The sequence below is a fragment of the Cetorhinus maximus genome, chromosome 33 (genome assembly GCF_964194155.1).
Source record: "Cetorhinus maximus chromosome 33, sCetMax3.hap1.1, whole genome shotgun sequence".
NCBI classification, from domain to species: Eukaryota; Metazoa; Chordata; class Chondrichthyes; order Lamniformes; family Cetorhinidae; genus Cetorhinus; species Cetorhinus maximus.
The window spans coordinates 7,990,931-8,008,465 of NC_135911.1; the positions used below are offsets into that span (position 1 = coordinate 7,990,931).

General features: G+C 47.1%; 1 protein-coding gene across 1 annotated transcript in view; it reads right to left on the minus strand.

Annotated features, from left to right (window-relative positions):
* Window positions 1-12,883, minus strand: part of LOC144671548 (uncharacterized) — a 48,781-nt gene extending 35,898 nt beyond the window's left edge. Inside the window, exons 1-6 of the mRNA XM_078533501.1 lie at window positions 12,788-12,883; window positions 11,894-11,996; window positions 11,184-11,498; window positions 6,714-6,992; window positions 807-888; window positions 278-349 (exon numbers count right to left, since the gene is read on the minus strand). Coding sequence (XP_078389627.1) covers window positions 278-349; window positions 807-888; window positions 6,714-6,992; window positions 11,184-11,498; window positions 11,894-11,996; window positions 12,788-12,883 — 947 coding nt within the window. The remainder of the gene's footprint in view (window positions 1-277; window positions 350-806; window positions 889-6,713; window positions 6,993-11,183; window positions 11,499-11,893; window positions 11,997-12,787) is intronic.
* Window positions 12,884-17,535: the final 4,652 nt, after the last annotated feature.

A 17,535-nucleotide genomic window follows, 5' to 3' on the forward strand; every position in this document is an offset into this window, starting at 1 on the left:
AAACTTTGGGCGGTGTAGAATTAACCACCCATTATACAACACGTCCAAGTGTCCCTCACATCAAAAATCAATAGAAGGGGAAAAAAAACTCAAGTCAATTCAGTATGGCCCAGAAACCACCCTCCTTTGGGGACAATCACCAGTTCAGGAAATTCTAATGAAAAATGGTGTTGTCTCTCCAACTTGCAATTGACCCACAGTGCCCACACACTTTTACCACTCAGGTGACAGGTTTGAAAATCTACAGCCATATTCTGAAAAAAAGCTTGAGTCTTGCCTGCTGAGGAAGTAGCAGGAACATTGACGATCACAGCAGTGTATCCTGATCCTGGCAAGGGTTACACAGCATCTGAAAAAAAAACGGAGTAATGCAGCTTAGCTATCTTTCCTACTTTAAGAGGTTGAACATAAGAATTGCTGAAAAAAGAGACATGTCGAAGATTTTGGTCTTGCACTCATCAGGACACACGCAAGCGTACCAATATGAGGGGGAAAACAACAATTTATACTGCACGTGAAGAGAGTGATGATTGGTTGGCAAGTTGCGTTGCCATGGAGAATGCACCACTGATGGTGCCTGACAGTTAGCTGCCAAGCATTGTTTGAAATTTAAGCCAGGCAGCTTGACCCTGATTGGTCAAGACATTGCCCTGAGGAATGAGTCCGCGAATGGCTGTCACTTATTTTGCTGAACATAATTGTGCACAAGCATGATGCATTTATTTGAAATTGCTGCTCGCTTTTCTTTAAGTGGATAGCACGGTTAGATCGGGCAGGGTAAAATGATGCAGGCTGGGGTTACTTACGTCAGCAGAAATGGTACGAGTATAGCCAGAATTATGACCAATTTTACCATGCTAGCCCTGGTATAGCCCTGATCAGAAGTACCTGTAAAAGAAGTTCATGTATTATGATTCTCCTAGTGGACTCACAAGCGCTCTTTGTAATAATAACATAAATGTACGAGCATACGAATTAGGGGCAGGAGTAAGCCACTCAGCCCTTCGAGCCTGTTCCATTCAATGAGATCATGGCTGATCTGACTGTAACCTCAGCTGCACATTCCCGCTTACCCCCGATAACCTTTCACCCCCTTGTTAATCGAGAATCTGCCTTAAAAATGTTCCCTGTCCAAAATGAGCTACCCTTTATTTTTAAACAGTGGCCCATCGTACTACATCCTCCCACTAAAGGAAACACCTCTCCACATTGACCCTATTAAAGACTGCCCAGGATCTTTTATGTTTCAATCAAGTCGCCTCTTACTCTTCGAAACTCCAATGGATACAAGCCTAGCCTGTCCAACCGTTCCTCATAAAACAACCCACCCATTCCAGGTATTAGTCTAATAAACCTTCTCTGAGCTGCTTCTAATGCATTTACACCTTTCCTTAAATAAGGAGAAATGTGTTTAGCTCTCTGGTCGGATAATAAATTAGTTCGCCTCAAATGGTTCTTTCATGGCCAAGAGAACTCTTCCCTCATAAATAACATTTTCACCTTCACCAACCGCACGGTCAAGAGGATAATGTGCACTTTTAGAGAAGCTGATAACAGGCTGCTTTCTGAGTCAGGAAGTCACGGAATCAAATTCCATTCCAACAAACCGAGCACATAATGCCACATCAGTGCGGTACTGAAGGAGTGCTGCCCTGTCAGGAATGCTAAGTTCCAAAACAAAAGGACATGAAACTCAGGTCCCGTCTGCCCTCTCAGGCGGATGCAAAAGATCCAATGGCACTATCCGAAGAATAGCAGGGAGGTATTCCTAGTATCCTTATGAACTAACATTCATCCCTCCATCTCTGAAACAGATTATCTGGTCATGAGTGTTGTTGCTGTTGGTGGAAACCTTGCTCGTTTAATGATGGTCGGGTTTGAAATGGTAGATAAGTACCTTTTCCTCAATGAATTGGTATGCAATGATCTAGGAAATGATTTCCTTGTATCATCGGAGGTCAGGCTGATTGCAATTAAACAAGGAAATTCAACAGGGTTCCAACACATTTATATTATTTCAGATGGAGTCACTTGATGTTGTTTGGTACATATGTACAGAGTCATATCAGTGACTAGCTGGTGCTTGTTTGTGCTTTCTGTTCAAACTTCTGCTGCCATCATTTTTGGACATAGCTTTAAGTCAACCATGAGGCCATCACAGTTTTATGCCAACATTGAGCAATGCAATAGGTCAAATGGGAATCTTGAATGTAAACAATGATCTGACCATGGATTTTGGGCAATATGCAGAGCTATGGAACAACTTTCTGAAGTGGCCCATTAAGTTCTGTCACCATCACACATAGCTAAACAAGAATTAATCATGGGCATTTCTTAGGGCCAATTTATCATTCTTGCAAAATAATGGGTCAACCCTTGCAGGAAAAATGGCAGCATGTTGACATGCACCATTATTAAGGCATCATTCAGTCAGAAAATTCAGTGATTAAGCAATACGCCATGACTTGCAAATTCCCAGAACTCGCTGGCCAATTTACTCCACTACACTGTTTGCCTTGCACAGATAGCACCTTGCCCTTTGACTCCCTACTGTTTTGAAGTCCATGCAAGATTTGCACCTTAATTGCCAATTAAAGTCACCACAGAGAGTTAAGTCTTGTGATTAAGAGGGCTAAGTAGCCTTCGTAATGAGGTGAACCCATCTGGTTCACGAATGCCCTTTAGCGAAGGGAATCTGCCATCCTTACCCGGTCTGGCCTACATATGACCCCAGACAATGTGGTTGACTCTGAAAAATTAGGGATGGGCAATAAATGCTGGCCTAGCCAGGGATGCCCACATCCCATAGACACATTTTTAAAAAATTGTTAATTCAATGCCAATCAACCTCTGGACCAGAAACAGAACAACTGACCCTGTTGAATCTCATTCCTTCAGGTGGTAAAATCGTACAGATTTTAAAAAGACACATTCTAAAATGTTTTAATTGTTTTATTTGTCTTTTTTTTCCCTCTCTCACTCAACTGGATCTTTCTTCTGTCAGGAAGATATAACAATTCTAATAAAGTTATTGGAATTTATTATAAAATAGTGGTACCTGTGTCTGTATGTGTGTGTGTGTGCATGAATGTGAGACTTAATTGGATTAAAGGCAGCTGGTCTGAAGGCTTTGATGTAAACATGGGGGAAGTTTAGAATGTAAGGTGTAAAAGGAGATTTGCATTTTTAAATAAACCAGACTACATTGTTTTCAAAGGAGGGGTGAAATGTGTCACCTAGCCAGGTGAAGTTCAGGAACAGTGTGTTTATTTTTCCCAAAGATTACTGGTAAAATGGGTACTATGCTAAGTTTTTGTGATCAGGGAGGTAAAGTTCAAAGACATAGTGAAAAAATGGGAATTTGCATCCAAAGGGAAAAATATGTATAAAGGAGTGAAGCTGTGTGTAAGGGTAGGCATTTTTACGATCCAACAAGTGTGAAAAGCCTTCAGCATCTATGCCTCAAGCTGCTGTCTACAACAAACTGAAGTTAAAAAAAAACTCACTTTGAATTTGACTTGTTCAGGGTATCGTGTTTCTTTGCCTGGGTCTTTTAAAATCTATGTGTCTTACTGTTGCCTTAACAAAAGTCTAACTGTGAGATAGATTGATTAGGAGATTTAGAAGTTAATATAGTAGCAATTTGTAGATCTATGTATGCATTTAAAATCATTTCTTTTATTAATAAATGTTTAATCTAGTTTTGTAAAAAACCTATAAGACTCGGTGGTCTTATTACTATTGAATTCAGGGCATGCATCTCGAAACTTATACAAATCGCAAAACAAGTTGTAGCAGTTGTTTTGGGTTTCCCTCTGGGATTTGAACAACTCAGCATTTGCCATCAGCTGTGCCATAACACTTCCCTCACTTATTTCTCTCTGTTCCTGATTTGCCTCGTTCTCTGCCATACCTCTGGGCTAGAACTTTTAGCTTGGCGCGTGGGCACATGCCTGACACGCCCGAGCATAAAATGAAGTGCGTTGACGTCGGCTGAGCGTGCCAACGTCAACACACACTCTCGCGACATTTCGCTAGGCAGGCGCGCGATGAAGATGGAGGCACGCCCACCATGAATTAAGTGGCCAGTTAAGACACCAATTGTCTCTGACTTTACGTGGTCCATGCAATTTTCAAGTCGTCGCACGGGCTAAATGGGCAGGCAGGAAGGCCGTAATTTCAAAAACCTCACCCACGGGCAGGATAAGAGGGGTCAGTGGGATTGTAAATGCGAGTAGTTTGTAGTTTAGGATGTAACTTGCTGCTGGCTGCTTTTGTGAGCAGGGCATCTTCATTTCGCTTCAGAGCTGCATTGACAGAAATAAGAGGCTTCAGTTCAGGGCTCAGTGTTGTTTTCCAGGTCCCCGGAGGATTCATACCACTTGGGGCCTTCCAGGTATCAGGCAGCCTTCCCTTACCCTGGGAATGGGGATTGTCATCTCCGCTGGATGCACCTCCTCTGAGGAGGGAGAGAGGGCCAGAAGCGGGAGGAGGCCAGGTGTCCCTATTCAGCCTCCAGGGGAGTGACCTGTGGGAGGAGAGGCACAGGCACAGGGGGCGCAGGGCCAACAGGATGTCCAAGGCGGAAGGGGCCACAGAAGACGCCACTATCCTGCTGCCAGGGTTTACAGGTGGCGAAGCAGCTACCTCGATAAGTCTGAGGTGCAGTGCCGAAGGAGGCTCCACCTCTCAAGGGGAGACAGTGACCTCCATTTGTCAGAGGATCGGCCCTGAGATCAGCTCTGACTGTGTGGGTGGACACCCCATGCCAATGGCGCTGAATGTCACAGTGGCCTTCAACCTCTGTGCCTCTGGCTCCTTCCTAGGCTCAGTGGGTGATCTGTGTGGAGTCTCCCAATCAGCTGGCACAGTTGTGTCAAGCTGGTGACAGACGCTCTGTTCAGGCGTGCATTGACCTTCATCCACCACCATACAGACGAGGCCAGCCAGACACAGTGAGCCAGAGGCTTTGCAGCATTTCCTGGCTTCCCCTGCACCCAGGGTGCAATAGACTGAACACATGTGGGCATCAAGGCGCCAACAGGTAAGCCCGGTGCCTTAGTCAACAGGAAGGGCTTCCACTCCATGAACGTGCAGATAGTGTGTGATCACAGGATGCTGATTCTACAAGTCTGTGCAAGGTACCCAGGCAGCTCCCACGACGCCTACATCCTCAGACACTCCCATGTGCTGAGGCTCTTTAGTACTCCAGCCCAGCTGGATGGATGGCTGCTGGGTGACAAGTACTATCCCCTCAGAAGGTGGCTCATGACGCCTCTCCGCCATCCAAGAACAGAGGCTGAGCAGCGGTACAATAGGAGCCACGCCTCCACAAGGGCTGTGGTAGAGAGGACCATAGATGCGCATCTGATGCCTGGACCGTTCAGGGGGTGCACTGCAGTACCCCGAGATCGTGTGTTACTGTTAGTGGTTGCATGCTGAGCTCTCCACAATCTGACACTGGAAAGGGGGGACACAGTGGACAAAGAAGATCTTGATGCAGCTGCACAGGCAACAGACGATGAGTCCAGTAGTGAGTCCGAGGACGAGCACGGTCAGGAGAACGCTGAGGGGATAGATGCCGACCTGAGCGGAGCGCCCTGAGAGGAGCCCACAGAGATGACAGGCAGTTTGTGTGCCAACTAGGCCTGGGAGGACGTGGCATCCAGGGTCAGCAGCCACGATGCGGTGAGGCACACGTGGGCACAGTGCTGGAATCACTTCACCTTATGCGCTAACACCTCTGAGGTCCATGGTGGGGATGGGGTGAGCAGCTCTGAACTGCTCTGCAAAGTGACCCACGGCAACACAGTACCCGCCCTTCCCGATCGCAGGGGATCGTTGGAGCGATTCCGGCACTGCGCCCACGGGCGCCTCACCACATCGTGGCTGCTGACCCTGGATGCCACCTCCTCCCAGGCCTTTTTGGCGAGGTAGTAGTGGGGGGAGGGGGGCTTCCTCCTCCCTGGCGACAAGGGTTTCCCTCCTCACTACCACCTCCTCCAGGAGGGCAGCCAGCCACCCATTAGAGAAGCGTGGGGCCAAATGCCCCACCGACCTGCCCTCCCGCCCCACGCCGTGTCCACCGGCTACGCTCCCCATCACGGCTTCCGCCTCCTCCGCTGGCAGCGTTCCAAGGGCTGCCAAAGGCGCATTCGAATCGGCCTCTGGGACCTGGCGGACATCGAGCACCTGCCCGCCCCTTCGTGCTCATTCCGCAGCAGCGTCTTAATTGGCCCGCACACGTAAAATCGCGGCGCGCAGCCCATCGCGAGCGGTGGGCAGCTACCCAACCACCCCCGCCAATCCCGCGTGCCAAGGGCCAAAGTTCTGTCCCCCCACAACCCCCCCGGTTTTCTCTTTGAATCCTAACATCTCATTTGGTGAGGGGATATAATTCTGTTTCCAACATTGACTAAAGCCCCCAAATACTCTGTTGGCCTCACCACACATACATCAGCTTGTGCTACCCAGCGAGTTACAAGGTACAAGAATTTGGGTTGAAGGGCACAGGAAAGAAATTTAACTAATATTGCATGTCACAAGATAACCCTGCTGCAGTAGGATTAGTTCCATTAAAATATACAACAGCAAGTTGCATTTATATAGTGCTTTTAACACGGTCAGAATGTCCCAAGGAGTTCACTGACTGTCATCGGACAACATTTAGCATGTATTTTTCAATAGGAATAATGTGAATTCACTGTACTCACCAGCAATTTGCAAAAAGTAGGGCTCACTTGCTTTTACACCAACAGGACTGTGTGCAGTGCATTGGTATTCACCGGTATGGTATACTTCAACACCAATGATCGTCAACGTGACATTTTCTGAAGAAGGTAATATCCTCTCATTGCTGGGGACAACGCTCCCATTGAAAGACCAAATTATCCCAGTGCAATCTCCAACTACATTACAGGTCAGACAAACTGAGCCATTCTCTCGCACTGGATTTGAAACATTGGATGTAATATACACAGAGGAGATTGGTTCTGTGAATACAATTGGAAATGAAGAATGAATCATCAACCTTGGACAGAATATTGAAATAAATTATTCTATTTTAAAGGCAATAAACTAGCTCCATCCATGTGGAGCCTCACAACATCACTCAGGAACAACATTTAATAAAACACATTGGACTAGTACGGCTTAATGTGCTTTTAAATTCCCCTCTTATTCAGAGATGTCATGGAGTAGATTTTCAACTTGCCAGCTGGTGTAAAACCTGGCATTGTGCATCAACTGCCCATTATAGATTTTCATTCTCCATTGGATCAAGTGGGAAAGGGCCATGGGGCGGTTTCTGTAATGGGCAGATGCCATTTTCACAGGTGGGTAACATATTGAAATTCATGCCCCACGTGCTTTCCCAAACTACCTGCGCTCAGAACCCTCAGCATTTTGAGGAGTATATTGTGATGCTTTATTAAATTTGTGATGAAGGTAGTTTGGTCTTAAAAATGTTGCTGTTCTGTTCCACGTTAGAAAATTCTGTCCTTAACAAGCCCATCTCTGTGCATTGGAACTTTCACTATTCCCTACTCCTTCCCTCGCACACCTAGAAGATAGTTGGTGACAATGGGTAAGGCCTTACAGCATTACATTAGCCACAATTCTGCCCATTTGAAATCATCAACCCAGATCTCCCTGTCCTGAAAATGAAGGTGAATCTTCAGAATAAGTGGAACTTTGTCCTCTGGCCTCTCAGTCATTCCAATCATTTTAGTGCACTCATTGCAGACCGAGCAAATGGACTCTTTAGCAGAAGACAATGTGACGTTGCCGGTGACCTCAGGAGATACCAGTGACACCAATAAAATAAAATAAAATTTTCAAAATCTGGAGCATGGGCCCTGCAATGAATAAACTTCATCCAGTGTTGCCATGTGCCAAATGGTGGAAAATACATTAGCTGACACACATCTGTTATTTGAAAGGTATTCCCAATGCTTACCCTATATGGAGGGGGGTATGTGAAACTGGATGGGCATGTGTGGGGACACATGTTTGTCTCATTTCCACCCCAGTGCAACCCAGAGGCCAAAGGTGAACAGGGACATCTGAACATTGCTTGTAATTCCTGTGTTTGCATCATTACACTCCACAATCTTCCATTCAATCCCTCCACCGCTGGCGCACTGTGGCTGAAGCATATAACCAGATACAACATGCACTGCAACAACTCGCCAAGGCTTCTCCAAAAGCACCTTCCAAACCCTCGACCTCTATGACCCAGAAGGACAAGGGCAGCAGACACATGGGAACACCACCACCTGCAAGTTCCCCTCCAAGCCACACGCCATCCTGACTTGGAAATATGTCACCGCTCCTTCACTGTCGCTCAGTCAAAATCCTGGAACTCGCTCCCTAACAACACTGTGGGCGTAACTAGGAACCTGGAATGCAACCGGTCACCACCTTCTCAAGGCAATTGGGGATGGGGAATGAATGCTGGCTTGGCCAGTGACACTCACATCCCAAGGATGAATGAAATAAAAGTTCTGTTTTCTGAATCAAGGACATTTATGTAAATAAGAAACAATAGGAGCTCCAACAAAATTCCTTGGGGTATTCCTCTGCTTTTCTCACATCCAGCATAACTGGTCATAGGGGTCTACAGCACAGAAAAAGGCCCTTCGGCCCATCGAGTCCGCGCCGGCCAAACAAGCACCTAACCATTCTAATCCCATTTTCCAGCACTAGGCCCATAGCCTTGTATTCCATGGCATTGGAAATGCACATCCAAATACTTCTTAAATGTTATGAGGGTTTCTGCCTCTACCACCCTTTCAGGCAATGAGTTCCAGATTCCCATCACCCTCTGGGTGAAAACATTCTTCCTCACATCCCCTCTAAACCTCCTGTCCCTTACCTTAAATCTATGCTGCCTGGTTACTGATCCCTCCACCAAGGGGAAAAGCTCCTTCCTGTCCACCTTGTCTATGCCCCTCATAATTTTATACACCTCATTCATGCCCCCCCTCAATCTCCTCTACTCCAGGAAAAATAACCCCAGTCTATCCAATCTCTCCTCATAACTAAAACTCTCCAGCCCAGGCAACATCCTGGTAAATCTCCTCTGCACCCTCTCTAGTGCAATCACATCCTTCCTATAATGCAGATTCCAGAACTGCACGCAATACTCTAGCTGTGACCTAACCAACGTTTTGTACAGTTCCAGCATAACCTCCCTGCTCTTACATTCTCGGCTAATAAAGGCAAGCATCCCATATGCCTTCTTAACCACCTTATGTACCTGTCCCGCTACCTTAAGGGACCGGTGGACATGCATACCAAGGTCTCTCTGATCCTCAGTACTTCCCAGGGTCCTAACATTCATCGTGCATTCCCATGCCTTGTTTGTCCTGCCCCAGTGCATCACCTCACACTGCTGCTTCAGCCAAATGCAAAGCCAGCTTCCAAGTTGTACCACTGAGACCCTGCGTGACATAGAATTTCACGTGGAGCTTTTTCAAAAGCTTTCAACCAGCCCGGCTGCAATCACTCAACCCTCCATGGCTACTTGGCATGACCATTTCTCCAAACAAAAAGAGTCAAGGAGGTTGGTGAAGTAGGTTTTGCATCTTCCAAAGCTATCTTGACTATCAACTTCTAAGCTTTCTCTATGTTGGTAAATCTCAGATTTGTCCCAGTGATCAATGACATTATCCTGCCAGGTAAGACTACAGTGGTGGTTGTTAATAGGCTGCTGGTCCCCTTTCTCAGAAGTACAGATCCCATTGAACCAAGTCACAAATTCAATTTGCTCAGTCCATTGAGGCCATCAAGGCAGTTTGCTCTTCCTTGTATTAGAGGACAATGATACTACATGTTTAATATCTTTATGCAGTAGTTTCAGCTTCGCAGCATCACACAGAATCTTACACCACAGAAAGGAAGGGGTCTGTTTGGCCCATCATGCTACTGCCAGCCCTTCAGCAGCACAACCCTCCAGTCAGTGGAAGCACCTTATTTTCTCTTTCGGAAACACATCATAACTTTGAACGCCTCTATTAAATCTCGCCATAAGCTCCACTGCTCTAAGAAGAACAATCCAGCTTCATTAGCCCCACCTCATAACTGAAGTTCCTCATCTCTGGCACCATTGTAGTAAATCTGCTCTGTACTCTTCTAAAGAGTGAGGCTCAGAATTGAACACATTACTGTAGCTCATGACTAACCAGTGGGCAAAGGTTTAGCATTGTCTTCATTGCTTTTTTCCTCTCTGGCTCTTTTTAGAAGGACAAGGATCTTGCATGATTTTTTTCCAATAGCCTTACCCACTTGTCCCTGCCACCTTCAAAGATTTATGTATATTTTTTGATACCCTTGTTCAGAATTGTTAATGATCTTGACCTTAAAATTCTGAAATGACATCTACAGCTTTTATTTTTGGCGGGGGGGGCGGCAGAATTTCAAACCCTGTATTGCTACTGTGGACTGCCAAAGATAGGGGATCACGATGCTTTTTCGTGGGAATGGGGGCGTCGCTGGCTGGGTTAGCATTTATTGCCCATGCCTAATTGCCCTTGGGAACCGAGTGGCTTGCTAGGCCATTTCAGAGGGCATCTCAGAGTCAACCACATTGTTGTGGGTCTGGAGTCACATGTAGGCCAGACCGGGTAAGGATGGCAGATTTCCTTCCCTAAAGGACATTAGTGAACCAGATGGGGTTTTGACGACAACCAACAATGGTTTCATGGTCATCATTGGACGTCTAACTCCAGATTTATTTTTAAACATATAGAATCCAAATTACACCATCTGCCAGGGTGGGATTTGAACCTGGGTGCCCAGGGCATTACCCTGTTGGGTCAATGGGACCCTGGTTGTATTTGAAACCAAGGACTGGGGCGAGGAAGGTGCCACCCGGACCATGCAGGCAGGAGAAGCTCTCCAAGGCGAATGAAGGATTTGCCTTTTGCGGGGGCCCTTTGCCCCGGGACCAACCCCTGTGAGAGGGCCTCCCTCCCCGAGCTGACGAGTTAAAACCCCCGCCAGGCTCAAACTGACCAACAAACACGTGGTTCTGTCGCTCCACCGCCCGCATTCGACCCCCTCCTCAGGTTTAATCTCAACTCACCGAGTCTGTTCGCTTGTTCCATGCAACCTGTGAACATGAAGCTCATGGTTGATTATATCATCATGATTTGGACAAATAAAGCAGGGTTGTTACTTACCGAACACAAGGAGATTGATTCTCGCACTTGCTGCTGTGTTAGAGAATGTGGTCATGGTGACAATGTACTCTCCACTGTGCGAAACAGTCACTCTCTTGAGCAAGAGGGAGACATTATGGACTAACTCTGCCTGTCCAGTGTAATGACCTGTTATGTCTACAGTCGACCCGATCCAGATGAGGACATCCCTCCCATTGTGTCTCCAGCTCCCACTCCTCACCTCCACGGATGGTCTGGCTGACAGGGTCACAGGGTCTCCCGCTGCTGCATGTACAGGACCCTCACTCACCGAGATGGTCAGATTTTGAGATTCAACTACAAGGGGGGGAAAGTTAAAAAACCTTTGTTAATACATTTATTTAAATGAAAACCAGATGGGACAGGGTGGTGCAGACTGTGAAATCAGTAATATTAGTGATGTTGGATTGAATGTGAACTTTATCCATGGTATCTTTGTCAAATGTCTCCTTAGCTCCTGCCTAGCCCGGACTTTCTATTTTGCTTCACCCACCCCCCCTCTTAAACAGTACTTCTCTTTAGCTCTGAAGAAGTTATATTGGCCTCGAAACGTTAACTCTGTTTCTCTCTCCACACATACTGCCAGACCCTCTGAGTTTCCCCAGCACTTTCTGTGTTTACTTTATCTTGTAATTAACTTATCCTCCCTCCCTGTTTAATCCCCGATACCCTCATGAGAAATTCACTCTCACCAGCAAGTAGAAATGTCCAAACAGTCAGGGTACTGAGCCGGATTCTCTCCATCCTGACAGAGCAATGCTGGTCCCGTTCTCGAGAGAAACCAGCCAGAAATCCCTGGTCAATGAACGAGGTTAGGTATTAACCGAAGCAAACATGAGTCGAGTTACCTCACTGAAAGGGATTGCCCAGCTTAGTGAGGGAGGCCGCGGGGAATGAGCCTTCTTAGTTGCCTTTCCATTTTGCTTATTTTGCTAAAGAATTGAATATTGTGGATGCCTCGGTCAATCGATCACACTCGTAGCTGGACGGTTGTGAGATTTTCAACGATCATTGATTCAGCTCATGCTGCAGAATGAATATTTAGTGGAGGTACAATCACCGCCCCTCCCCCAGTTTTAGCCCTTGGCTACCCCCGTGCTGGAGGCGCTGACTCTTGTTACTATACCGGACAGATCAGCCTCCTGCACCAATTGACCCATGTGGCCAGTTTTCATGGTCGTCCACTTAATTCTGGTAAGGGACACTTCAACAAGCCTGACATGTCTCCCCACCCACTGTCCATGTAACTATTTCGAGTACATTCACAGTTCTTGGTTTTCCGGGAGTGGGACATGAACCCACAACCCTCTGATTCAAAGGCGAGGGTGCTATGAACTGAGCCACAGCTGACACCTCCCCAGGATGGAAGGTCACAGTTGTGAAACTCTTTCCCGTTATCAACAGTCACAGATTGCAACTCTTTCGAGTACAATCACAGTTCTTGGTTTCCGGGAGTGGGACATGAACCCACAACCCTCTGATTCAAAGGCGAGGGTGCTATGAACTGAGCCACAGCTGACACGTCCCCCCACTGTCCATGTATCTGCGCTACCAGCCAGCACTGGTAAAGGGGCATCAAATTTAACCTGGTCATATTCTAACCCAGTGTCCCCAGATTCACACTTCCAGCTGAGGATGGTGAATAATTTTGTTTCTTCAATTTGTTCATTGGGTGTGGGCATCGCTGGCAAGGCCAGCATTTGTTGTCGCATCCTTAATTGCTCTTGAGAAGGTGGTGGTGGTGAGCTGCCTTCTTGAACCGCTGCAGTCCATGTGGCGTAGGTACACCCACAGCGCTGTTAGGGAGGGAGTTCCAGGATTTTGACCCAGCGACAGTGAAGGAACGGCCGATATATTTCCAAGTAAGGATGGTGAGTGACTTGGAGGGAACTTCCAGGTGGTGAAGTTCCCATGTGTCTACTGCCCATATCCTTCTAGATGGTACAGATCACAGGTTTGGAAGGATCTGTCGAAAAAGCCTTGGAGAGTTCCTGTAGTGCATTTTGTAGGTGCCATGCCATGCAGCCAAGATAGTGGTGGTAATGAATGTTTAAAGTGGTGGATGTGATGCCAATCAAGCGGGGCTGCTTTGTCCTGGGTGGTGTCGAGCTTCTTGAGTGTTGTGGGAGCTGCACTCATCCAGGCAAGTGGAGAGTATTCCATCACACTCCTGACTTGTGCCTTGTAGATGGTGGACAGGCTTTGGGGAGACAGGTGGTGAGTTACTCTCTGCAGAATTCCCAGTGTGCTCCTGTAGCCACAGTGTTTATATGGTTAGTCAAGTTCAGTTGTTGGTCAATGGTAACCCCAGGTTGTTGATAGTGGGGGATTCAGTGATGGAAATGCCATCGAGTGCCAAGTTGATTTAATTCTTTCTTGTTGGAGATGATTATTACCTGGCACTTGTGCAGCACAAATGCTACTTGCTACTTATCAGCTCAAAAGTGAATGTTGTTGAGGCCTTGCTGCATTCTGGCATGGAGTGCTTCATTATCTGAAGAGTTGAGAATGGAACTAGACACTGTGCATCATCAATAACCATCCCCACTGAAGTGTAAGGGTCTGGCGCACATATGGTTAATGTGGGACTGAGTCAAGTGATGCCCACACAGTGATGTAAGAGAGCACATGACCCAGACGCAGGGTCACTCAAGTGTTGGACAGTGCTGTGTATACCAGCAAGCATGGAGACAGCTCCTAGCTTGTCCCCTTTACTATATATTTTTGAACAATTCTAAGAGCCAATAAAGACTTACAGTTAACCTACGTAAGACTACAAAGATAAGAACAAAAAACTGTGGCTGCTGGAAATCCAAAACAAAAACAAAAATACCTGGAAAAACTCAGCAGGTCTGACAGTATCTGCGGAGAGGAACACAGTTAATGTTTCGAGTCCATATGACTCTTCAACAGAACTAAGGAAAAATAGAAAAGAGGTGAAATGTAAGCTGGTTTAAAGGGGGTGGGACAGGTAGAGCTGGATAGAGGGCCAATGATAGGTGGAGATAGCCAAAAGATGTCATAGGCAAAAGGACAAAGAGACCACCTTCAACATCTATTTGTCCTTTTGTCGATGACATCTTTTGGCTATCTTCACCTATCACTGGCCCTCTACCCAGCTCTACCTGTCCCACCACCCACCGCCCCCCCTTAAACCAGCTTATATTTCACCTCTTTTCTATTTTTACTTAGTTCTGTTGAAGAGTCATACGGACTCGTAACATTAACTGTGTTCCTCTCCGCAGATGCTGCCAGACCTGCTGAGTTTTTCCAGATATTTTTATTCATTGTTTAAGACTACAAAGACTTCTCCAGATCTACTGAGCTGTAACCAACACCCTACAACACCCACTTCTGACCATATGATGGAAGGAAGGTGGAAACAAAGTCATTGATGAAGCAGGTAAAGGTGGTTGGGCCCAGGACACTTCCCTGAGGAAGTCCTGCAGCCATGTCCTGGGCCAAAATGATTAGTCAACAACCACAACCACCTTTTTTGTGCTAGATATGACTCCAGCCAGTGGAGACTTCCCCCCCGCCAACCCCCCGATTCCCAATTACTCCTATTTTGCTGGGGGCTCATTGATGCCACAGTCAGTCAAATGCGGCCTTGATGTCAAGGGCAGTCACTCTCCCCTCACCTCTGAGGTTCAACTCTTTGACCAAGTTTGGACCAAGGGTATAGTGAGGTCTGGAGTTGAGTCATCCTGGTGGATCCCGAACCGAGCATCGCCCATTAAGTTATTAGTGAGTAAATGCCCTTTGATAGCACTGTTGATGACATCTTTGCTTTATCGATGATCTAGAATAGACTGATGGGGTGGTCTTTGTGGGATTGGGCTTGGCTTGCTTTTTGTGGACAGGACCTACCCTGGTTATTTTCCACATTGTCGGGTAGCTGGACTGGAACAGCTGCCTAGAGGCGCTGTTGGTTCTGGAGCCACAAGGTCTTTTGCACTACAGTCAGGATATTGTCGGGGATCATGGTCCTTTCTGTAGACAGTGCGCTCCTTCATTTCTTAATATCACTTGGAGTGAATCAGTTCGGCTGAAGGCTGGCAACTGTGTTGGTGGAGACCCCAGGAGGCAGCCAAGATGGACCAGCCACTTGACACTTTCAGCTGAAGATGGGTGCAAATGCTTCAGCTCCGGCCTTTTGCATTGCTATGCTGGACTCCATCTTTATTGAGGATGGGAATGTTTGTGGAAACTCCGCCTCCTTTTAGTTGTTTGATTACCCAACACCATTCACAACTGGGTGGGTGGCAGGATGACACAGCTTCGACCTGATCTGTTGGTTGTGCGATTGCTTTGCTCTTTCTACAGCAGGCTGCTTCCACTGTGTAGAATCCATGTCGTTCTGCCTTATAGCTTCATCAAACTGGCACCAGAGTAGGATGCAATACTCTAGTTGTGGTCTAACCAGAGGTCTCTAAAAGTTCAGCATAACTTCCCTGCTTTTGTACTCAATACCTCTATTTATAAAACTCAAGGTCCAATGTCCATTGCTAATTACTGTTTCAACATGACCACTGCCTTCAAAGACCTATGCAAATGAACTGGATTTCAACTGTGAGGTTATTAACCCAGTTGTTAACTTTTATGTTAACCCACTTAACCCAATGTAACTGACATTAATACGGCTAAAAAGGGTTCACATTGATGCCCAGGACATTGTACATTTCAAATCATTTGGACATTGTAATTTCATAAAACAAAAAGACAGCCCAAGCAGAAATTGCTAAAACACTGTCCCCATCAAACACTCCCAGGACAGGGACAGCACGGGGTTAGATAGAGAGTAAAGCTCCCTCTACACTGTCCCCATCAAACACTCCCAGGACAGGGACAGCACGGGGTTAGATACAGAGTAAAGCTCCCTCTACACTGTCCCCATCAAACACTCCCAGGGCAGGAACAGCACGGGGTTAGATACAGAGTAAAGCTCCCTCTACACTGTCCCCATCAAACACTCCCAGGACAGGTACAACACGGGGTTAGATACAAAGTAAAGCTCCCTCTACACTGTCCCCATCAAACACTCCCAGGGCAGGGACAGCACGGGGTTAGATACAGAGTAAAGCTCCCTCTACACTGTCCCCATCAAACACTCCCAGGGCAGGGACAGCACGGGGTTAGATACAGAGTAAAGCTCCCTCTACACTGTCCCCATCAAACACTCCCAGGACAGGTACAGCACGGGGTTAGATACAGAGTAAAGCTCACTCTACACTGTCCCCATCAAAAACTCCCAGGACAGGGACAGCACGGGGTTAGATACAGAGTAAAGCTCCCTCTACACTGTCCCCATCAAACACTCCCAGGGCAGGGACAGCACGGGGTTAGATACAGAGTAAAGCTCCCTCTACACTGTCCCCATCAAACACTCCCAGGACAGGTACAGCACGGGGTTAGATACAGAGTAAAGCTCCCTCTACACCGTCCCCATCAAACACTCCCAGGACAGGTACAGCACGGGGTTAGATACAGAGTAAAGCTCCCTCTACACTGTCCCCATCAAACACTCCCAGGACAGGTACAGCACGGGGTTAGATACAGAGTAAAGCTCCCTCTACACTGTCCCCATCAAACACTCCCAGGACAGGTACAGCACGGGGTTAGATACAGAGTAAATCTCCCTCTACACTGTCCCCATCAAACACTCCCAGGACAGGTACAGCACAGGGTTAGATACAGAGTAAAGCTCCCTCTACACTGTCCCCATCAAACACTCCCAGGGCAGGTACAGCACAGGGTTAGATACAGAGTAAAGCTCCCTCTACACTGTCCCCATCAAACACTCCCAGGGCAGGTACAGCACGGGGTTAGATACAGAGTAAATCTCCCTCTACACTGTCCCCATCAAACACTCCCAGGACAGGGACAGCACGGGGTTAGATACAGAGTAAATCTCCCTCTACACTGTCCCCATCAAACACTCCCAGGACAGGGACAGCACGGGGTTAGATACAGAGTAAATCTCCCTCTACACTGTCCCCATCAAACACTCCCAGGACAGGGACAGCACGGGGTTAGATACAGAGTAAATCTCCCTCTACACTGTCCCCATCAAACACTCCCAGGACAGGGACAGCACGGGGTTAGATACAGAGTAAAGCTCCCTCTACACTGTCCCCATCAAACACTCCCAGGGCAGGTACAGCACGGGGTTAGATACAGAGTAAAGCTCCCTCTACACTGTCCCCATCAAACACTCCCAGGACAGGTACAGCACGGGGTTAGATACAGAGTAAAGCTCCCTCTACACTGTCCCCATCAAACACTCCCAGGACAGGTACAGCACGGGGTTAGATACAGAGTAAAGCTCCCTCTA